The following is a 25142-nucleotide window of genomic DNA, read 5'->3' on the forward strand; positions in this document are numbered from 1 at the left end:
AAAGCCTCCCATTGACTTCAATGGGTTGCTTTTTCTGGTAGCAGAACTGAAATTCTCAACAGAGTACTTTTTTCTCTACCAATTTCATTTTTGAAACGGACAATAATTGACTATAATGGGGTCCTCCGGAGTCTGTGTGTAACCACTCTGTTATTCATACAGATCTCCATTGTTCAGATCTTCCGATGGACCCAAGCGATGGAGAGCCTGGCGCTAGATTGAGCTTAGGCGAATTTAGAACTCTAGAGCTGGATTAGGTAGAAACCTTTACGTACAGTACTTGCACAGGAGAACAAGTCAGCCATTGTAGTCTGCTCCAGGGTGCCATCTTAAATTTTAAAGAAATTAGAACATTTAGCACCAAAATTGTGCAGCTATGGGTTTGAACACTTCTTTGCACCACTTCATAACTATAACCATATACATTTTATGGAAGCAATGTGTCAAAGATGCTAATTGTATGTTACTTGTTATCCAGTAAATAAAGATACCTTATTATTCTGCAAAAAATTCTTAGGCTTGAAAGAGAATAGAAGGGGTTTCTTGTGATCTGCAGGATGTTTTCGGTGAACATCATCAGCCTTATACTGAAGCATTCTCCCGGTTTTGTTCACCATCCAATAGGGACTATGAATCGCTAGAATAGTTTGCCCAGTAGTGTACATGACATGGACAGCAATGTCCAGTTCTGCCTTCTCCATCTCAGAGATGCAGCGAAATGTGATAAAGTGAATATCTGCCTGTTTGCTTTGGATGTGATACTTGACTTCCCAGTTGAGGCCAAGATAGTTTAATAATCGCAATTTCAGTTTGGTTTCATCAATGACAGCATTGTGTATCTGGACCGAACAGCCATCTTCTATTACAGCATTCTCCTTATCAGCACCCTGCAAAAATATAAATATATAAGTCATACAGTACAATCCATTTCAATACTGTTAAAGGCAACCAAGAATACAATCCTATAATTGGCAACTGTATCAGGCAATTGTGCTTTCATTATATATACAAAATGGCTATGAGCTAAAGTTTTAATGTAACTATTATGGATGTAGATGAGAGTTGCTGTGACTTCTCAGCAGTTAACGGGGGAAGCTGCTCCTAAGTGGGAGGCCGCTGTGAACAATTGCTTACATTCATCTTCACTCTGTTAATACAAACCTTTCAAACAGGGGCAACTGTCATACAAGAGAATTGACATAAAGTAGTTAAAAGGGTTGTTCAGCTACCGTATATACTCGAGTATAAGCCGACCCGAATATAAGCCGACCCCCCTAATTTTACCACAAAAAAACTGGGAAAACTTATTGACTCGAGTATAAGCCGAGGGGGGAAAATGCTACTGGAAAATTTATAAAATTAAAATGGTTGGAGTTTTTGGGTGCAGTAGGTGCTGAGAAAGGGGAGGCGGTGTTTTGGTTGTCTGTCTGCCCCTTCCCTGAGCTTGAGGACTGGAAAAATATTTTTATAGATTCGTAGAGCAGGCGTTTTCGGACACAGGGATACCTAACGTGTATGTGTTTCACAGTATTAGTTTTATATGTGTTCTAGGGAAAGGATTTAATTTTTTTTTTTTGCATTTATTAGACCCCCTAGGGGGTCTTGAACCCCAGGGGTTCTGGTCACTAATGCAATTCATTACAATGCTAATGCATTGCAAAAATCGTCATTTCTTTTGTAGGCTGCATAGAGCAGCCTGCAAAAGAAAAGAACTGCAGCCGGGGAGTCTTTACAGAGGCGCTGAGGGGAATCCCCGGCCGCCGGCAGGAGCGCGGACCTGAAGGAAGACCTCGGCCGCCGGACCTGAAGGGGAACTGTGGCCGGCCACCAGCAAAACCACTGAGGGGAATCCCCGGCAGACTCAGCTGCCTGGATTTCCCCTCAGCGCTTCTGCCCGCGGTAGGTCCCCTTCAGGTCCGACGGCTGAGGTCCTCCTTTAGGTATGTGCTCCTGCTGGGGATCCCCCCTTCAGCTCCGGCGGCCGGGGATCTCCCTCACGCTTCGGGGACGCATTTGAGAGAGCGGTTGCGTCCACTCCCTCCTCTGTCCAGGGGCATGGCGGCGCCTGCCGCTTCCCCGCAGCGGAGGGCATCTCCACTGTAACTCTGCCATTACCACTGTAAGTGGAGGTGCCGATTCTAATGGCAACTGCTCTAGAGCAGAGCGGCGCCATTATAGCTACAGACTACAGCTATTGTAGTTGCAGACCCGGCATACAAACACCGGGGCAGGTGCCGGGCCCGCAGCATCGCCATGTCGATGCTGTTCATTTCAAACTACAGAAGTACTTACGGTCCTTCTGCTAGAAGGCCCCGGTACCTCTGCTATGAGCGTGGCGATGCTGCGGCCCGGCACCAGCCCCCGTGTCTGTATGCCGGATCTGTAACTACGGAATTACCGTAATGACTCGCATATAAGCCGAGACGGACTTTTTCAGCACAAAAACTGTGCTGAAAAACTCGGCTTATACTCGAGTATATACGGTATTTAATTTTATTTTAATAAGTGCTTAAAATGTTATAAGATTAGAAAAGAAGTTATTCTCACTTCACTGATTTCTTGAAGCTCTCATTCCGACACTCCCTGATCCTCCGTTACACACTATACTTTCTGCATTAGTTATGACATCCAGACATAGACAATTGACCATGGCAGTCATATATCTGTGTGAGGACGTCACAGCGGGAAATACACCGAGTGAAGGGACTAGGAATCTTTGAAATAGGAGCAGCGTGGGATTGGTAAGGTAACGTATATACTCGAGTATAAGTCGAGTTTTTCAGCACGGTTTTTGTGGCTGAAAAAGCCCCCCCTCGGCTTATACTCGAGTCAAGCAAAATGAAAAAAATATATATTATTTTTTTTTGAAGGGGGGGGGGGTGTCTATGACCAGCCACAATAGTAATGTATAGAATATCCCATAAAATAGTGAAAAAAAAGAAGCTTTAAAAAAATATAATAAAAAAAATAAAATAAATAAGAGTTCTAAATTGCTCATTTCCCTAGAATACATATAAAAGTAGAAAATTACTGTGAAACACATACACATTAGGGATCCCTGTGTCTGAAAGTGCCCGGTCTACTGAATATAGGGTGCTCCTGTTCCGTCGGGGAGGGGTTAATAGGAGCACTGCAGATCCTCTATATTCAGCCAGGCTGAATTCCAAGTGGGGGAAAAAAACCCAGCCCTCAAGCTCAGGGAAGGGGCAGACAGACAACTAAAATACCCCCTCCCCTTTCCCAGCACCCAGAAACTACTGCACCCAAAAACTCCGACCATTTTAATTTTTGAAATTTTCCTTTAGCTGCTGCATTCCCCATTAGGCTTATATACGAGTCAATACGTTTTCCCAGTTTTTTGTGGTAAAATTAGGGGCCTCGGCTTATATTTGGGTCGGCTTATACTCGAGTACATTACTTTTTTAATTATGAGTTTTAATAGAAATTAAGTGGCTGGACAGCCCTGTTAATAACAGCTATATGATCATTTTCATTCAAATGGCCAAAACATGGCCCTTCATAATGCAAAATATCTCAATTAAATTTAGCAAATTAACATATTAAATTTCTCAATAAATCTATTTCAACAAAATGCAACAACAACAAGAAATATAACCAAGAGTATTATTCATACTAATGGTGTGATATGTAGTAACACCCATACTATAGGCTTATATCTACAGGAATCCCTTTTTACATTAAATACAATAACGTACCTCACGAGAGTATGATATTTGATAAGGAAGCAAATTCTGTAGAACAACACTTGGCCACAAATGAACAATGTATGGTAGATCCCATCTCTCATCGGTACAAGCAGACGATATCAGAGTGTCCATCACAGGTACGATATTTACAATGAACGAGTCTGTTCCATTTTTACGGGACTGACATTTTCTCCCCAACAGCGAGCCCTGATTTTTCAATAACTCTTCAAAGTCAACTCCATCACATTTCTCATACTCTTCTTGGACTGGTTTGAAGCATAGTGTTGATCTAAAAGAGAACATTATTTACAACATAATTTACAACATTTACTGTTTTTAGATTATTTTTAGTGCAAGGCTTATGTCACTTTAAAGGAGTCGGTAAACAGGATGAAGTATATTAAACCAGTAACACAGTAAGATGAATGTAATGCCTTTCACCCCATGAAAATTCAGGCCTATGTTGCCAAGATATTCATTTATCTCACAATATGCAAATGAGCAATCTGGAGCACTCACATCAGCTCCATTGCTCCAAACTGTTGCACTTCACACTGCTAAAATACGCCATCCTTCCCCCCTTCCTTCTTTGATTAAAAGGCACAGGAATCCACGCTGAAATCTTGGTGGCTATTTGCTCTCACTGAAGTAGTAGAGACATTGCTATTGACGTATTGGGATATAGCAGTTTGGAACAACAAAGACCCCCTCAGTGCTCCATGCTAAGTCATACAAGATTGACAGTGATGTTTGATCACTGATGTGATTGACAGGTGGGTTTATGATGTCACTGCTTTGCGCCACCTGCACTGAACCTGCACCACAGTGCAATAGCTTGGCTGCTCCACTCAATGAGAGATCATGGTAAGAGGAGTATAACGTTTATTTATTTTTAAATAAAATGGCGCTGTTATAGACAAGGGAGAAACTTATTTAGAAACATGTACCTGTTATTTATAAGGGGTGAATTACTATTTATAAGAGGGAGATTGTTACTTATAAGAGAGAGACATTTATGGGGTGACAATTATTTATAAAGGGGAAACTATTATATTTTAATAGGTTGTCCAGGCTAGAATACAGTTTTCAAATTACGCAGAGGGAGGTGGAAAAAAAAAACCAAACAAGCCAAAAAAACATATTCTCCTGTCCCCAATGCCCTCTAAGGGCTGTCTGGTCCTGCAGCTCCACTACCTTCTTGCTGTGACTTCCTGGTTCTCTTCCGCTGAGGCCGCTAATTGACCTCTTTGCTCACGTGCGGCAGGTAACAACAGAGTGTGCAAGGAGGCATCGGGAACAGGTAAGTTTTTTTTTTTTATTATTTATTTTTTTCTCCCCTAGCCTAAATAATAAATACAATTTTATTCTGGACATCCTCTAGCAGGTTGTTGTTTATAAGGGGGTTATTACTGATAAGGGAACTATCACTTATAACAGGGAATTATTATTCAGTATTGCTACTACACACAGTTTCAAACTATTATCCAAATCGGATCCAATTGTCATAAGGATGTAATTTTTTGTTTTTCAATTAAACTCACGGAAGTTATTATGTCTCAGGGCTCTTTGGGTCACTGAAATCCATCTGAAAAACCTGTGATATTAATGTGAGGCCAATTAAAGGAACCCTACTTAAGGCTAAGGTCCCATTTTGGAGTAATGCAGCAAACCAGTACTTAAAGCTGCTGGTGCCTCTAGAATACCAGAGACCTGAAGGTATAGAATCCTCCAGAGGCTTGCAGATGTGCATAAAACTACTATATCTAAACTCACAAGCACAAATGGTTGTAGTGGGTCCAGACATATATGAAGACTAATTTTGAACAGTTTTACTGAGAAGTGCTGTGCCTCCCTGGATGGTCAAGATTGATGGAGTAGTGTATGCTTGGTGGATGACCACCATGTCCCAACGAGGCTTCAACATCAGCAAGGAGGTGGTGGAGTCATGTTCTGGGCCAGACTTATGGGAATAGAGCTGTTAGGCCCATTTAGGGTCCCTGTATTTGTCAATATGACCTCTGCAAAGTTATTTAGTTTATGATTGGTCACTTTCTTACATGGTGCAAAAGAAGAACCATGCCTTGTGTAGCAAGATCATCTTCATGAATGACAGTGCAACTTCTCATGCAGCAAAGAATAAGTTTGAGTCATTGGCTGCTATGGGCATAAAAGGAGAGAAACTCACCATACTCCCCTGATATAAACATGTGGGTGGGAGTCATTGAATGACTGTCATTTGCATTTAAGAAAAGCAAAGAAAAATAGAATTTGCATAATAATTTGAAACATGTGTAGTGGTTTCTGAATGTGTGTTTTGTTTAGTATTTGTGTGCATAGTGGTAATAATTCTCCCTGGTACAGCAGTATTATTTCACAAATATATATAAAATTGCCACTTGATGTGCTGCACTGCTTTTTGAATTGATTCAATAGGATAGTGTTGTTGGCATGTTGGTATGTTAGCACTTGGGGCACTTTTAATTTTTCCTAGGGCCAAACTTTGCCTAAAACCAGCCTTGGTGCTTACGCTAGGTTCACACCTGCGCTCGGCTTTCTGTTCGGGAGGTCCGCTTGAGGACCCCCCAATCAGAAACCTAATCTGCATAAAAAAAGCAGTTACCCATGGACCACATAGACTATAATTACCACATTACCACCTTGTTATTTGGAAATGGAGTTTTAACAAGCTATTCTCGCAATACATGTACCCTTCAAAGTGCTACAAAACCGCTATGGAAAAAAAAAATCACAAATGTTGGTAGAGGACAGCTGGATTTATTTTAAAATTGCATTTAAATATGTAATATGGCAAAATAAGAAACATGCTATACCTGTAAGATGACAATGGGATGTTAAAGTCACTTTCTGGTTCAGCAGTCCCCAAACACGTATCATCATGATAAATTTCGAATGCCACTGAAAAGTGATTTCTAATCTATAAATCATCATAAAATGATAACACAAAGTTAATAAGAAAGTTAGGGTAAGTAATAATGATTAATAATGAAACCTTTTGCTAAATTGCTGCCACCTCCAGGAAGCTGAATCAAAAGTCTTGTCTCAATGGTATACGGTCCTTACCAAACTTCATTTGTTAATGCCCTCAATCCCAGCAACTTGTTGGTGATGCAATCAATCAAATGGTCATATATTTCATATCTCCTAGAGTTGCCCTCATTCTAGACGGATGTTTGCATGATCACTTTTCATTTACAGACTTCACTCTCCACTTTTCCCCTAGCCTTCTTCATTTTCCTCTGAAGCCCTACTGGGTATCATTTGTACATAACTTTGTGAATTCGGCTTGTGCAGTGATGGTGAACCTTTTAGAGACCGAGTGCTCAAACTGCAACCCAAAACCCTCTAAATTATTGCAAAGTGACAACATGGTGATTTAACTTTAATATTGTGTGGATCCACAATTGCAGACAGTTATGTACCCATAAAACACAGTTGTGTAAATGGAGCTTAAAAGAGCTTTCAATAATACTGTACTGACAGGTAGAAGTTTGTATTTGGTATTTCTGAACAATTAATGTTCATTATTTACTTCTCACAGGATCTGTTTTATAGTAACCGTGCAATGTTATTACAGCCTGTACTAATATCACGTTTTCTATAAAACAGATACTGTGTGATATAAATAGTGAAGGGGAACCCCAGACAGTACAATGCATTCCACAGTGGCCCCCAGTCAGTATTATATGCTCCACAGTGGCCCACACACAGTATTATACGCTCCACAGTGGACCCCCCACACAGCATTATATGCTCCACAGTGGGCCCCCACACAGTATTATATGCTACTTAGTTTATCTCCTATGAAGTGCAGATGGGTGTTGTCCTTCTTCTGAATGCAGACACCTGATGAATGACGTTATCACGCCTGAGTTGCAGCAGAGGTCACACTCTGCAGTCAGTGTAAGATGTGGTCCTACACTGAGAGTTTTCAGATGTATGTGCATTTGCACATACAGCTGAAAGAAGCGATCGCTCACTAATGGGGAATCCTGTACCAGATTTCCTGTTAGTGAGTGATCAGGGCAATGGCGTGTGGGCCAACAGAGAGGGCTGTGAGTGCCTGCTTGGAACGTGTGCCATAGGTTGGTCAAGACGGGGCTAGTGCTTGAATATCTGCACTGTAGCGGCATACACAGCCTCCTACTCTCCAGCAGTGAATACAAAGAGTTCAGGAAATCCAACTTAAGGAAGATTTGAGAACTGACTTAGGGCTAATTCACACTGAGTTTTTTGCAGGCAGATTTTGACATGGAATCTGCCTCAAAATCCGCCTGCAAAAAAGGCTCCCATAGACTTCAATGGGAGCAGCTCGTTTTTTTAGCTAGCTAGCGGTTTGTTTGTTTTTCCCGTTAGTGGGAAAAAGAAGCAAGCTGTGTTATCTTGCCACGGAGTCTGCAGCTCGAACCGCACTCCTGTTTAGACCCATTTATTCGGGCCTAATCAGGAGCGGAATGCTGCAACGGAATGCAGATGCTGCATTGGCGTCCCATTGCGGCTAGCCGCACAGAATCTTCACAAGGAGGAAAAGGTTTCCGCGACCTTTTCCTCCGTGTGAACATACCCTTACATGATAGATCTGAAACTTTCAATGGATCTGATTTTACTGGGTATTGTACCAAGACTCAAACAAATGTTAGACAATAATGTTACAGTGTTCATGATGTTACTATGTGGATGCTTTGGTCCTGGTCCTCTACTTCTCTCTTTTTTCTTCTATCATTTCTTTTTCCTATTTATTTCTCTATTTTTTCACTTATACATGTTTATACTACAGACCCCTTGAGGCTTGTTTGTTGTTATTCTTATAATGGTTAATGGGTTTTGTGTCCATTACACCCGTTCCACAAGGACAAGTGTTTTTTCTACTGTATTGCTGTATTTGTGAAAATTGCATGAATAAAGAATTAAAAAAAAAAAACAACCTACATACTGCCCAGCATGACTAAGAGGAAGCAGTTTTTATTCAAGAAACAAAAAAGTTGATCTTCTGCTGTCAAGCCTAGCAATGCATTTGGATTTGGTTAAAATACTTATTAGATATAAAAGTTTTTAGCATATTTTTGCTGTAAATCTCTAATATGAATTGCTGAATAAAATGACAGCATAATAAATGACTACAGGATGAATCAAGAGATGTACCTTAGAAAGTTAGTGAGTAATTGTGTTGTCAGCAGTTTTTTAAATACAAAGGAGCTTGAATTCATATTATGTGTTTCAGGGATGAACTACCCATGCACTTACATTAGCCTAACATGACTGTGCTGCTTCGCTCAATACAAATAAAACATTAAAAAGATGATCTAGTCATACCTGTAATGGTGACCGTATAGTTACACATTTTGTTCCTTCCACAGAATCGATTTGACAAACAATGTATCGCTCAACACCAGAATCGGAATGTCTTACACAGTAAAGGCTTCGGCCCACTTTGGTTAAAGGAATTTTGTCAGTAGAAGAGTGATTCCACGGAGCTGGTGTGAGAAGAAGAATGTTCACTTACTATACAGTTAATTCTGATACAGTTTGTAGATACTTTGCTCTGTCCAAATTGATCCTTTATCAGAGTTAAAAAATAAATAAATTTTGGGACAACTTTTGATTTTTTTGCAGAATTTGCGTCATTGATACATTTTGTAGTATACTTGAGAGCAGTTTATGCCTCTCACTGGAGGTTACTGTGTATGGGAGTATGGGGCTAGAATTTAAGAAAATTAGAAAAGGGGACAGTCACTTCAAAAAGTTATACCTCAGGTGTTATGAAACATAGAAACTTGCTTTTGGTGTCATTTGAAAGAGGTTATGCTTTCATATGACACTAAGGTTACAGTGTTCTTTGCATTGCTTCAAGAGATGTAACCGATTGAAAACATAGTTGGGATTAGGATATTTATATGCAGCTGTGTAATAAATTATATATCCCAATTCCAACTATGTTTTCAACCAGTGATATCTCTGAAAATAGACATAACTGCAACCTTATTGTCATATGAAAGAAGGGAATCCTCTTTCAAATGTCACCAGAAGCAAGTTTCTATGTTTTATGACACAAATACTGCCAGAAAATCAAAGGCTGTCTGAAAGTTTGGTTACGCTTTAAATGCCATATTTTTCCAGTAAAAAATGTTTATCTTTAGCGTTAAAAGACCACCAACAAATTATAATATGCAGTTAAATAAGGGTGAACACTCCAATCTTGACTAAGGTTTTAAAAAACTGCAGTTTTACCTTATTTCCTAATCTTTCAAATAGTATTGTGCAAACAAATTCACCATTAGAATAGTATATATTGTTTCTATGCAAAAAATGCTGAACAACTTTACTTAATAAATATGAAATGTTTATTTCCAACTAGGTCTGTGCAGCTGATCAAATGCCTTTAATTGATTTGCCATCTCAGAGAATTGAGTTTCTTATTTTCATAAAAATTGTGAAATTCATTTTAACTCTGCTTCGGTGTCTGATATATTCCATGTAGACTTTCCCTTTCTGCAGCAAGCTGTGAGTCAATGTAGTTGCTGTAGTCAATAGTTAATTGGTAGGAAGAGGAAACCTGTATCAAATATGTCTCTCCCCTATCCCAGCTTGCTGATCTTTTTTAGTCACTTTAAGCAAAAACATTAGAATCGTACATAAGCCTGAATAACAATGGGATTTTTGCACTCACCATAAAATCCTTTTCTCGTATTCACTGGGAACACAGCTCCATAGGTATAGACCTGGCTACTAGGAGGCTGACACTAGGAATTAGTAAAAAAATGTCTGCTCCACCTCTAGGCTATACCCTCTCAACAGACACTATGCTAACCAGTTTGTATCACAGAAGAAGGTAAGAGGCACAAAACCAAAAAGGAACACAGAACAGATACCAACATGTTCTGAACCCAAAAACAAATCAAAATTGCTTGGGGCAGGAACAACCAGAAAAAAAAAGGCGGGATCTGTGTACCCCAATTAATAAAATGAGAAAAGGATTTTATGGTGAGTACAAAAATTCAATTTTTTCGCTTATTTCATTGGGACATACAGCAGGGTTTCGATATCTCTAGTGAATCCAAGCAATCAAACAAAGGCAACGACTGGCCCTCAAGCAGATTGGACTGTTATCGGGGAGGCATTATTTATCGGAGATGGAAGTCTTGGAAGTAGCTAAGCCCATATGAAGGGAGAATGAACAAGGCGTTCAAACAACGGGAGGGGTCAGAGAGGGACAAAGAGACGAGGACTGCATCCAGACAGGGAAGGGAATGTTCACGTGAGTACTTGGGGTCTAGGCACTCGAGGTGGAAGGAAGAAATCACGAAGAACAACCTTATCCTAATGGAGAGCAAGAAAAAGGTTTCTGTGACAGGGCAGCCAGTTAGGAAACCCTGCGGATGTAAGTAAATGCCATCAAGAAGTCAACCTTCGGGGGCGGAGCTTGGCGGCTGAGAGGAATGGACGTGTGAGCTCTGTGCTCTGCAGACTTAGCCCACTAAAGCGACTTTCACAGCAATTTACCCGGGTTGACTGGCTCTCAAAGCGATCGGTATATCCTCCTAGTACAACAGGATGCCAAAAAGAAAAACTGCCGGCGCTAAACCTCGCAAATTGACGGACTTTTATTTCAAACCTACCGGAGAGGTGAGTCAAGATGGCGCCGCTTCTCACTCCAGCTCAGGCTCTAAGGCCTCCTCGCCAACGAGTCGTTCTCCGGAACAGCTAGAAGCGATACGCTCTGCAAAAAATACCCTGTCGGCAGCGGACACACCGTTACCACCGACTCCTATGCTTGATTTATCTGGGTCGGATGACCAATTTCGCAATGTTAATGCTGATGGCGGCGGGAAACAGGGGATATCACAAGATGGCGGCTCTCCGTCTTCCTGCAGTGCAGGCCAAGCGACTTCTCCCTCTACCAGCCCTCTTAAAAGACGTCCAAAGATTACTGATTCTCAGTTTACTGGTTCTGAGGAGGATATTTCGGGTGTTGATATACGTGAGGAGGTACTGGCTGATTTTCCAGTTTCATCTAATCTACTCACTGAATCCTCTATGAAGTCTATGCTTACGGCATTTTATACATCTCTGAAGGCAGATATGTCTCGGATGATTACTCCATTAGACCGAGATATGGGTGAAATGAAACAACGTACTATTCATGTTGAATCTAAAATGGCTGAATTTGCTGCGTCACACAACGAATTGATTGACGCTCACTATGGTTTGGAGAAGGAGGTAGTTTTCCTTAAGGCTAAGGTGGCAGACTTGGAGGACAGATCCCGCAGAAATAACTTGAAATTCAGGGGTATTCCTGAAACTGTATCTCCTAATGAACTGACTTCTTATCTGCAAAAATTAATGTGTACACTCATTCCGGGCCCAGATCCTGTGGATGTTACTATTGACAGGGCGCACAGGATTCCCAGACCAACGCATCTACCGGATTCTGTTCCTAGAGATGTTCTGGCCAGGATTCATTTTTACCGCACCAAAGAACTAGTTCTTTCAGCTACTCGTAATTTGGACTCTCTACCTGATCCTTTTGGAGCTATATCCATTTATTCAGATCTCTCTACTTCTACCCTACAATTGAGACGTCAATTTCTTCCGATCACTTTTACTTTGCGCCACCACAACATCTTATACAAGTGGGGATTCCCGGTCCGCCTTGTAATCGTCAAAGATAACATTACTCATGTGATTAAATCTTTGGAGGAAGGGAAATCTCTTCTGAATCGCTGGCAGATTAATATTATTATTCCTCCTGAGAAATCTCAAGTTCACCCAGTCACGGATGGATGGACTGTTGTGCGCAGGTCACAAAGGAAATCACCTGCGGATTCCATTAGATAATGGGCTAACTCTTTTCACAATATGGCGAGTCCTTTCCACTGGCGGCCTTTGTTGGACTATTTCCCCCTTTTGAGTCCTACAGCTGCTGGTCCGCTGTATTTTGCCTTACTTTTGGATGTTAGCGATATGACACTGCTCTGCATTGTCTGGTATTTTCTTACCAGTTATGTTGTTGTACTATGTCTGTTCCTTTTTTCTCTTTTCTGCTGTTTTTGTTCTCTGTTTAGGTACTGGTCTGTTTATAATAATGAAGGTACATGGCAGAAGATGTCTTGGTCGTTTTTATCATTCAAGGTATTATGTGCGGAGACAGGTATAGCTCTCATTTCACTGTTTGATGGGTCTTAAAGTTTTTTCTATGAATGTCAGAGGGTTAAACTCTCCCCAAAAATGAGCCTATTTGTGGAGAGAGGTCCGAGTCCAACAATGTGATATTTTGGCAATCCAGGAGACTCACCTACTTACAAAAGACGCTGTGCGACTTAATAATCCTTTGTATCCACACATTTTTCATGCTCATCATTCTTCCAAAAGTAGAGGAGTCCTGCTTGGTATTAGGGATACAGTGGCTTTTCATTCTTTGAATACTTATGCGGACCCTAGGGGACGATTTATTATTGTAGTATGCCAATTGAACAATGTTACATATACACTCACCGGCCACTTTATTAGGTACACCATGCTAGTAACGGGTTGGACCCCCTTTTGCCTTCAGAACTGCCTCAATTCTTCGTGGCATAGATACAACAAGGTGCTGGAAGCATTCCTCAGAGATTTTGGTCCATATTGACATGATGGCATCACACAGTTGCCGCAGATTTGTCGGCTGCACATCCATGATGCGAATCTCCCGTTCCACCACATCCCAAAGATGCTCTATTGGATTGAGATCTGGTGACTGTGGAGGCCATTGGAGTACAGTGAACTCATTGTCATGTTCAAGAAACCAGTCTGAGATGATTCCAGCTTTATGACATGGCATTGCATTATCCTGCTGAAAGTAGCCATCAGATGTTGGGTACATTGTGGTCATAAAGGGATGGACATGGTCAGCAACAATACTCAGGTAGGCTTTGGCGTTGCAACGATGCTCAATTGGTACCAAGGGGCCCAAAGAGTGCCAAGAAAATATTCCCCACACCATGACACCACCACCACCAGCCTGAACCGTTGATATAAGGCAGGATGGATCCATGCTTTCATGTTGTTGACGCCAAATTCTGACCCTACCATCCGAATGTCGCAGCAGAAATCGAGACTCATCAGACCAGGCAACGTTTTTCCAATCTTCAATTGTCCAATTTCGATGAGCTTGTGCAAATTGTAGCCTCAGTTTCCTGTTCTTAGCTGAAAGGAGTGGCACCCGGTGTGGTCTTCTGCTGCTGTAGCCCATCTGCCTCAAAGTTCGACGTACTGTGCGTTCAGAGATGCTCTTCTGGCTACCTTGGTTGTAACGGGTGGCTATTTGAGTCACTGTTGCCTTTCTATCAGCTCGAACCAGTCTGGCCATTCTCCTCTGACCTCTGGCATCAACAACGCATTTCCGCCCACAGAACTGCCGCTCACTGGATGTTTTTTCTTTTTCGGACCATTCTCTGTAAACCCTAGAGATGGTTGTGCGTGAAAATCCCAGTAGATCAGCAGTTTCTGAAATACTCAGACCAGCCCTTCTGGCACCAACAACCATGCCACGTTCAAAGGCACTCAAATCACCTTTCTTCCCCATACTGATGCTCGGTTTGAACTGCAGGAGATTGTCTTGACCATGTCTACATGCCTAAATGCACTGAGTTGCCGCCATGTGATTGGCTGATTAGAAATTAAGTGTTAACGAGCAGTTGGACAGGTGTACCTAATAAAGTGGCCGGTGAGTGTACACTGGTGTCTGTTTATGCCCCTAACCAACACCAGCGAGCTTTCTTTAATAAACTTATGAGAATTGTTGAAAAAAGGAAACAAGGCTATGTGTTATTAATGGGAGACTTTAATTTAGCTCCGGATCCCATTGTAGATACTTCTTCCCAAAAAGGGTCTCGCCACCCTGACTTTACTCAGTCTTTGTGGCATCATGGCCTGTATGATGTATGGCATATATTACATACCTCGGAAAAGGATTATACTTTCTTTTCCCCAGTACATAATAGCTAGTCCCGTATAGACCTATTTCTCACTGACCAGAATACGCTTCCTTTGATACAAAGGACTGATATTTCTCAGATTACATGGTCAGATCATGCTGGTATTACACTTACTATAGCGGAGCGGTATGGGGGAAACAGGGATTATATTTGGAGATGTAGTGACTATTTGCTATCTAACCCACGTACTAAAGCCTTGATTGTGAAGGATTTAGAGGAATTCTTTCAAATTAATGCCCATTCTGTTTCTGATCCTGCTATTGTTTGGAATGCCCATAAGGCGTTTATTCGAGGCACCTTAATACGTTTAGGACATATCGAAAAGAAAGCTCGTCTAGCTGAAATAGACCGACTGACACGACAAATTAAACATTGTGAAGATGCTAATAAACGTTCCCCTTCGTCTATAGCAGCATCTGAATTAATGTCCCTTCGGAGACAATTGAGGGAATGTCTCTTATATCAATATGAGAAAAATCTACGCAAAATGAAAGCCACATATTATTCGCAATCCAATAAAGCAGGTAAATTGTTGGCTTCTAGGCTTAAAGCTAAACATAACAAATCTAGGATCCCCTTTCTATTCTCTACCACTAATTCTGAAAAAATATATGACCCCAAAGGGATTGCTAATCGTTTTAAAGATTTTTATGACGAACTTTATAACTTAGCAAATGATACGTCTCACTGCATCCCAATTGATACATTTCTCAATAGCATTAAGTTACCTGTCTTGTCACTTGAACAATTGGAGACTCTTAATGCCCCTATTACCTCTACTGAGTTGGCTATGATATTTAAGACCTTGCCTTCACATAAATCGCCAGGTCCGGATGGACTTACTAATGAATATTATAAATCGTTCTCCTCTATTTTGAACACCCCTATGAGGGCCTTCTTGACTCACGCTATAACCTCTGCGAGTTTTCCTAGAGAGAATCAAGAAGCTTTAATTGTTACTCTACCCAAACCGGGAAAGGACCCTTATGTTCCTCAGAACTTCAGACCTATATCTTTATTGAATGTGGATTTAAAAATTTATGCTAAACTGATAGCTACTAGACTCGCAACTTGTCTCCCTGACCTGATTGCTTATGATCAAGTAGGTTTTGTGAAAGGTAGGCAATCATATGAAAATACCCGTAGAATTTTGAATCTGGTTCATCAGACTGAAGTAAGGAAATTGGAAATGGTCATGCTGGCTCTGGATGCCGAGAAGGCGTTTGACCGTATTTGTTGGTCTTATGCCTTCTCGGTATTGCGCAAGATGGGCTTCTCCGGAGATATATTAGGAGCCATTGGAGCTTTATATTCGGCCCCATCGGCAAAAGTATTTACCAATGGCACCTTTTCGGATCCTTTTGATATAACGAATGGAACCCGTCAAGGGTGTCCATTATCGCCTTTGATATTTGTTCTATCCATGGAACCGCTGGCTCAGGCTATCAGAGACGACCCTAACATTAAGGGTATTGATGTGAGGGGACGATCTCATTTGATCTCTCTTTATGCGGACGATATTATTTTAACTTTGACAGACCCTCAAACCTCTCTTTCACGTCTCATGCAGCTGATTGACCACTTTGGGACCCTGTCCTTTTACAAACTTAATCTCTCTAAATCTCAAGCTCTTTCATTTAATGTCTCTCCTGGTCCCCTTCGGGCTTTGCATACACGATATGGTTTTGATTGGCAGCAGGAGTCTCTTCAATACTTAGGTATTCAAATAACGACCTCTGCTGGTTCACTTTTCCACTGCAATTATTTACCTATGCTTAAAACATTGAAAGATAGTTGTGATAAGATGTCTCGAGTTGACATCTCTTGGATTGGGCGAGTGGCCGCTTTTAAAATGCTTCTTTTGCCTAAGTTGCTTTATTTGTTCCGCACATTGCCGATACTGATTCCGCAGTCATATTTTGAATCTGTTCAAAGAGTGATTTCCTGTTATATATGGAATGGGAGGAGGCCTCGAATATGTAGAGGTCCTTTGTTCAAACACAAACTGGCTGGAGGACTGGGAGTTCCTAATATCCGCAATTATTATTTAGCTACTTTAACCGCCCAATGTTCGGGGTGGTGGAATGCAGATACTGCTATTCCTTGGATTCAAATTGAACGGGCTTATATTTACCCTGGCAGACTTAGAGATCTGCTTATGCTTCCTTTTTGGAATGTTCTGCCACCGAAATCGCTCTCTCCTACTATGATAGCCTCCCTCAAATCTTGGACTCTTATGCATGCGGAGGCCTCCTCTCATGTTCATTGGCTTCCATCTACTACTCCCCTGTCAACGTTGTCATGGTTGATTGCCGATTTGGAGGTATCCTCATGGGAAAAATTGGGGATCGTTTATCTTTCTCAGTTATATGATGAACGTAACAATTTATTACACTTTCCAGCGTTGCAACAACAATTTAGTTTGCCTCCACATCATTATTATAAATATATACAAATCTCCCATTTCTTAACTAAGATTCCGGTACCACCTGTGCCTTATTGCAATAGAGTAATATCCTATGTCTCAAAAAAAATGAAGGGCTTACGTTTCTTGTACAATTTATTAGGTGAGGTCTTGGAGTTTTATAAATCGCCTCCTTTTAGATATTGGGAACGAGACCTTAAGAAAACTTTTTCTGAGGAAGACTGGTGTCAATCTTTTCGTTTGATACACTCTTCCCTAATGTGTAGCTCACATATTGAAACTGCAATTAAAGTACGATTACGTTGGTACTACTCTCCATCGACTTTACAAAAAATGTATCCTTCCACTCCTGGGTCATGCTGGAGATCATGTGGGGATGTGGGGACCTTTTTTCATATGATTTGGCAATGCCCACTCATCATTCCATATTGGCATGCAGTGTTTACACTGCTTTCTGATCTATTCCACTGCAGATTGACCCCGAATCCATCTTTAGGGATATTGTTATTGCATATACCTAGCACTGTCATACCATATAAACGTCTCTTTTGCAAACTCTTAACGATGGCACAAATTTTGATATTTCAAAAATGGAAATCCAATTCGATTCCAAATCTTTCAGCCTTAATAGATACGGTAAACACTACGTTCAGATATGAAAGTATGATTGCATTAGGTAATCACTCTTACCATTCCTTCTTGCAACTCTGGGAACCATGGTCTAAATCAAGATATTTCGTATGATCTTGAGACATCTTCTGACCAAAGATTCTGCTCTTTCTGATATAATCCCTGATATTTTGGACCTGATTGTAATGGTGGTTTGCTTGACCTGTACCTTCCTTCTGTTCCTTTTTATGGTTTTCTTGATTAATGTACATGTATCTAATGTTCATCTTGTACTACTATTATGAAGCTGCAGATACTCAGTTGTATATATACATGTCCATGTTTCTGCTTTTGTTTGTATTTTGTTTTTGTTGAAAAAATTCTTAATAAAATCATTGAAACAAAAAAAAAAAGAAGTCAACCTTCCAGAACAGAAGCGAAGAGAGATCTTGCGCAAAGGCTCAAATGGAGAAGCCTGGAGCACCTCAAGAACAAGATTAAGGTCCTAAGGACCCACGGGAAGTTGGTAGGGAAGAACACTGTGTGCCACTCCTTGCAGGAAGGACTTCACCTGAGACCAGAATTGAAAGGTCAGAAACTGTCCAAAAGGAAGAGAGACCAGGTTTTGATCCAGAGCAGACTGGTGAAAAACCAGGATCCCAGGAAAAGAAAAGAGAGTGAATAAAGGTCATGACTCTCACACCATTGGACGTAGGCCTTCCACATGCAACAATATTCCTTTGCTGACTGGGTTTTCCAGGCCTTGAGCATGGTCTGGAAAACTGGCTCTGAAAAAACCATGACGCCTCAGTTGCAACAGCCACACCATAAAAACCCTAAATTGTAAAGGCAACTGAGATAAAGAGGGCCCCATTGTGGGGGTGCAGGTGGGAGGCAAAGAGGTCGACGTCAGGTGTGCCCCACCAGGAGCACAACTGGAGAAAGATCTGATGAAGTGACCACTAGTCCGAGTCAAGCTTTCCTCAGTTTAGATAGACTACTGCCCAATTGTCCATACCTGGAATGTGGACAAAGCAGGAGCGAGAAAATCAGCTCAAGAAAAAGAGAGTGGGAGGCTTCTTGTCAGGCCGCATGGCTCCTGGTGCCCCCTGAAAGTTCAAGTAGGCAACCACGGAGGAAATGTCGTTATGAACTCTGACCAGACGCCCTTGGAAAAGAGAGGACCAATAAGACAGGGCTAAGAAGATGGCCCTAAGTTCCACTAGGTAGATCTTGAGTACTCTGCTTTGGACCAAATGCCCTGTGCAGTTAAGGCACAGAAAGCTGCTCCCCAGCCCAAAAAACTGGCATCAGTGGAGTACACCTGCCAACGGACCTTCCCTGTGAGATTCCTGGGGAGGAGAGCTACCAAAGAAGCTCTAAGTGAACCCGGGAAGGCAGGAGAATCAGGCATCGACGCTGGAAGGAGACTTGTCCCAATGGACCAGAATCGACAATTGCAGAGGAGGCGAGCGGAATTGAGTAAAAGGGATGGCTTTGAAGGTCAAGTCCATCATGCTTGGCACCACATGCAGAACCAAAGAGAGCACAGAGATTCCTTTGAAGACAGTTCAGAGAGGTAGGATCTTGGACTCCGGGAAAACTTGCCCTGGAGCTAGTCAACAATCAAGCTCAGGAATTCCGTGTGTGTAGGCACGAGACAGGACTTTTCCTCAGTGAGCCAATTAAACCAGTGAAGGAGGTCCAAGTAAGATTCCCAGAAGGAGAGCAGCCATACCCTCACCTGAGGAGCTGAGGGGGGGGGGGGGGGGGAGATCCTCATGCAGAGAAGGGCTTGAAGAGGAAGGTCTGAGGACCTGCCAGGCAGGACTGAACTGGAAGAAAGCATCTTGGAACAAGAGTCCCAGGAAGACAGTCCTCCGGAATGATAGGTGGAGGCAAGTTACGAAAGGAACAAAGATGCAAAGAACAGCTGAAGGAAAGTGGCTGGCACGTAAGATACCTCTGGGGAGGAGACAGCATTTTTACCCTGTAGCTTCAGAGATGAGCTTTTCTAGGCCTTTGCCAAAAAGCTGGCCCTTTTCAATTGGAGAGAAGGGAGGAGCCACAACTACCTTCATGGAAGCAGGCTCAGTGTTCCATGAACAGAACCAAACAGTGCGGCAGATTGCCACTGCAGAGGTACTTTGAAGGATAGTGACCTGTAGGCGGATATCCTTGAGCTGTAATAAGAGTGAAGAAAACACCTGGGAAAAGGCCTAGAAATCACTGACAGAGCAGAAGTCTGGGAAGGCAGTTGTTCCAGAGATTCCACCACAGATTAGTTAAGTCTGGCAAGCCCGCCTATGAACAAAGTAAGGGAAACCACCCAGACTGGGGAAGATTCGCCAGAGAGGGGCCTGTTATTACAATTGTTCAGAGACTAACATAACATGTGGGAGCTGTAGCTTAGGGAAAAATACAACCAGGAAAAATCATGCTTTCTTCAAAGATTTCACACATACACAGGATTGCAGAGAGGGGCAGGGGACCTCCCCCTGGGCCAGTGAGGGGTCTAGGAGGAAGAGGGGATAGGTGGATCTACTTGCGGTATAGTCCCTGAAGAAGCTGCTGACTAAAGTAGGAGGCCGTGGCAGGTGTCGAGGCACCCTTGGCTCAGAAGGCAGTCAGGGGCTTTGGAAGGCCTAGCGGAGGCCAATGAAGGAAGCAGAGTTCCAGGAAATGGGCCCCAGAAGGAATGGGATCCAAGTACTGGAGGAAAAAAAGCTCCCCAGGAAGGAGGAGATGGATTTTCTAAAATGGTGGCCAGGAGCGGCCACAGAAATAAGGGAGACCTCCATATAAGGATGCTGAAACGTAGCCCCAGGAAGAGGGTTGGAGCTGTGGGTCTCGGTGCCCCGAGGGGGGGGGGTGGGGGAATTCTTATTATACTCACCTGTCTGTTGTCTTCATGCGCTACAGGGTCACCCCTTTGGTAGACCTCGAACGTGGGAGTGGGGTCACTGGCAATCCAGTGAGGCAAGGGGACTGGGTGACTGGCGAGGTGCTACTTGTAGGGCGCTGTGCCCGCAGAGAAGTATAACTCATGTGGTGTACTGTATATGCTGAAGACCCTAGTGCACATGAAAAAGAAAGAAAAAAGAAAACCGAAGCAAGACAAAGACCTGAGTCAGGTCGTGTTTGCCTCCTAAGGACACTAGACTATAAACGATTAACACTGAGTATATTGTGAGGATATAGCCAAGAGGCAGAGCTAACATCTTTTGCTAATTCCTATTGACAAACTCCTAGTGGTCAAGTCTATACCCATGTTAAAATAAGCGAGAAATTGAGATTTTATTTTTAGGCAAAATCATCCAGCCTATTCACAACTATTAAAAACACACTAATGCAACTATCAGTTGTCATTGCACAGAGATGAATTATTGTTCAAAGTCACATGCCAATTACTAACTTCAGTTGAATTGTCTAACAAGATTACATTGTATCAGGTAACACATCATTGATGTCCGAGATACAACAGGGATCCCATTGGATGATGGTATAAAATATCACCCAAATTAATTTATAAGAGATTATTAAAGCATTGGAGCAACTCAAGTATGTATTTTTAGGGATTAAAACCCCTTCCAACAACTAATTTTCAATAGTAACTTTTAATCTATTATTAATAAAAGGTTTCTTAAAATTAGAATAAAAACAGTGACAGTTTTCAATGCACTGGTGACTTACTGAGCTGGATATAAAAGTGTTTGCTGCTTAGACTGGTCATGGCAGAAAACTGATCAGTTTGGGTTTTGGTACGGACATAATCCATGCTAAGACTCTCTCCATCATCCAGTTCTAGGCTCTTTAAACTTGGATCAACATTTAAAGCAGTAAATGAGTCACTTGGAGACACAGAAATACAGAGGCCCAGTAAATTTTTGATCACAAATGGAGCTTGATCCTTTTTGAAGACATCTGATGTTTTGCTGGCTGCTTCAGCAAAAGCCTGTGACAGAAAATGTTCAATAACACATGAAAACCAAATACAAAATTACAACTCATTAAAGAGTTATCCAAGACTAAAAATGAATAACCTATCCTTACAATAGGTCTCTGTACACTGCACACAGCCAAAAGGTCTAGGACACTGCGTAGCGGCAAGGCTGCACTATTGCAGCTTAGTTCGCATTCAAATGAATGGAAGCTGGGCTCCAATAACGTGGTTTGGCTACTACACAGTGTACAGAGTCGTCTGCTTCTGGATCTGTACACATGCTCAAAACATATATTAGTGCACAGGTCGGGTGTTGTTTGAACTCCTTAGATGCCCCCAAGCCAAACATAATACCTGTAACTAAGCTTGAGAAAATAAAATACAGGTTGGCAATGAAAAAGAGAACCCCGTTTCACTAGCGTGGTTTGTACAGGATGATGGATAATGGAAGAATGACATGCTTACCCATCACAGGAAATTCTGGAAGTAGCTTTCAGGGTAATATGCAAATGTATGCCCTTGACAACCTGTTCAGGAAGATATTCTGCAGCACCACATGGTCAACATTCTCCTGTGAATGCCACATGAAATTGGCACTAGGACACCTGCAACATATGACAAGTCGGCCCATGATGCTGAAGAATACTATGCTCATGTGTAATTAGGAACCTGTGCATAGAACAGTGATGTCCACTTACATGGCTTTGTCCACATTTTGATCAAAAAAATATGGAACCCACGTTTTTTGTCCATTGTGCATTTTTTGTGCATACTGTTCTGTGAATGAACACACTGGACATACTGAGACAGATATACTAATACTGTCTGAAAGTACAGACTACACAGTCTTATACTGAGCCAGATTGATAAGAATGTCTGATACTCTTTGATATATCTATTGTATCCTTAGACGGTCTAGTCTAACTTTACACCTCCTATTAGTTATCTTAGTTTACACCAGAAAAATACACATTCATTTTGGCACGTGGCATTGAAATATAAACCACACCAACTTCCTGCAAAGTCACTCTCCTTTCTGATGAGCCACGCCCATTTTTTTTTTATAAATCTCCCCTACTATAGTAAAACAGACCCAGATGGCCAGCTAAGAGGACATCCTGCAGCCAAATGTAATATACCATAGACTTATTTATCCCCCCCCCCCTTTAACTTTTTAACTGAAACTCGGTACGGCTTTATATAAAACTATTTCAATCGACATGTTGTTCTGCTGAGGAGTGTTTGCTAGAACAGATTTCACTCTGATTTTCCTGAGGCTTCTCGTGATCCACATAAGCCTGTGTGTACATAGACCTTCACTATCAAAATCGTGCACAACATGACTGCGCTCCATCAAGACTACCATGCAACTGGTAGGGAAGGACCTGAAAAGCATTATCCTGTATGAACCACCTAAATAAAACGGGGTTCTCTATACATACAGTATGTCCAATGCAGACAGTATACACGTATTGGTCATCTATACAGACAATTGTTGACCCATCTGATGCCTTTGAGCTCAATACAAAGGCTTTGAAACATCTCCAATTAACGAGTTAACGAGTTCAGACTCCCCTGTTTCTCCACAGCCTGGCTCAGACTAGTTTATAACTGGCTCACAGCCATAGTCAGAAGCTGTGAAGCTCCTCTAATTCATAAAAAATCTAGTGATTGAATTCCTATAAAGGTAAATAAGTAACCAACTATACATTAATTATTCATACCTGTATAATATCATTAAAAATAATTATATTGAAACAGGAGTTGTTGTCGGTAACTAGAGATGAGCGAATAGTATTTAATCGACTACCTCGCTCCCATAGGAATGCGTGTAAATGGCCGAACACCAAGGGGTTAAGTGCAGTGAATATTTGATGCGCTTAACCCCTTGGTGTTCGGCCGCTTACACGGATTTCTATGGGAGTGAGGTATTGGATTGAATACTATTCGCTCAACACTATTGGTAACTTTTTTCTGACACCCAACTCCAACTAAAATTAAGGAAAACAACTGTTTGGCGATTGCCTAATTTTTGTCAATGGTCAACTGTGGAGACTACTGACAGGGATTTATTGAAGTTCTTACCTGTCCTAAGTTAGTCAGTGTCAGAATCCCACATTTAGACAGTGTGATGTTTAATTGGTCTTTGGAAAAAATGTGTATCGCTGTAACATAGTCTGGTATTTTGTAGTTGTCATCTTCATCATCAATTTCACAAGTTTCTTTTCTTAATTTCTTTTTCATCTAGAATGAACATAATTGTTATAAAAGTTCCTCTGGTGCATTTACAATACATGTACGCTACCTTCAGTTCTAAATAAAAATGCTGTGCTGTAGTACTTACCTCATGGCTGTGTGTACTGCTGGAGCTTTTCCATCAACAGTAGTATGCAGTACAGGTATCTGCTATCTACAGATACAGTACAGGTATCTGTTGCTGCTAGAGCCTTTCCGTCAGGAGCAGTAGTGTACAGTACAGGTGTCTGTCCTGCTAGAGCTTTTCTATCAGGAGCAGTAGTGTGCGGCACAGGTATCGGTGCTGTTAGAGCCTTTCCATCAAGAGCAGTAGTGTACAGTACAGGTGTCTGTCCTGCTAGAGCTTTTCTATCAGGAGCAGTAGTGTGCAGCACAGGTATCGGTGCTGCTAGAGCCTTTCCATCAAGAGCAGTAGTGTACAGTACAGGTGTCTGTCCTGCTAGAGCTCTTCCATCAGGAGCAGTAGTGTGCAGCACAGGTATCGGTGCTGCTAGAGCCTTTCCATCAAGAGCAGTAGTGTACAGTACAGGTGTCTGTCCTGCTAGAGCTTTTCTATCAGGAGCAGTAGTGTGCAGCACAGGTATCGGTGCTGCTAGAGCCTTTCCGTCAGGAGCAGTAGTGTACAGAACAGGTTTCTGTCCTGCTAGAGCTTTTCTATCAGGAGCAGTAGTATGCAGCACAGGTATCGGCTGCTGCTAGAGCCTTTCCGTCAGGAGCAGTAGTGTACAGAACAGGTGTCTGTCCTGCTAGAGCTTTTCTATCAGGAGCAGTAGTGTGCAGCACAGGTATCGGTGCTGCTAGAGCCTTTCCGTCAGGAGCAGTAGTGTACAGAACAGGTGTCTGTCCTGCTAGAGCTTTTCTATCAGGAGCAGTAGTATGCAGCACAGGTATCGGTGCTGCTAGAGCCTTTCCATCAAGAGCAGTAGTGTACAGTACAGGTGTCTGTCCTGCTAGAGCTTTTCTATCAGGAGCAGTAGTGTGCAGCACAGGTATCGGTGCTGCTAGAGCCTTTCCGTCAGGAGCAGTAGTGTACAGAACAGGTTTCTGTCCTGCTAGAGCTTTTCTATCAGGAGCAGTAGTATGCAGCACAGGTATCGGCTGCTGCTAGAGCCTTTCCGTCAGGAGCAGTAGTGTACAGTACAGGTGTCTGTCCTGCTAGAGCTTTTCTATCAGGAGCAGTAGTGTGCAGCACAGGTATCGGTGCTGCTAGA

General features: G+C 42.0%; 1 protein-coding gene across 1 annotated transcript in view; it reads right to left on the reverse strand.

Moving 5' to 3' along the window:
- Positions 1–25142, reverse strand: part of VPS13A (vacuolar protein sorting 13 homolog A) — a 198115-nt gene that overhangs the window by 60810 nt on the left and 112163 nt on the right. The window contains exons 43-48 of the mRNA XM_075278130.1: positions 23761–23919; positions 21426–21687; positions 9039–9199; positions 6539–6642; positions 3717–3996; positions 492–887 (exon numbers count right to left, since the gene is read on the reverse strand). Coding sequence (XP_075134231.1) covers positions 492–887; positions 3717–3996; positions 6539–6642; positions 9039–9199; positions 21426–21687; positions 23761–23919 — 1362 coding nt within the window. The remainder of the gene's footprint in view (positions 1–491; positions 888–3716; positions 3997–6538; positions 6643–9038; positions 9200–21425; positions 21688–23760; positions 23920–25142) is intronic.

Source organism: Leptodactylus fuscus, chromosome 1, assembly GCF_031893055.1.
Source record: "Leptodactylus fuscus isolate aLepFus1 chromosome 1, aLepFus1.hap2, whole genome shotgun sequence".
NCBI lineage: Eukaryota > Metazoa > Chordata > Amphibia > Anura > Leptodactylidae > Leptodactylus > Leptodactylus fuscus.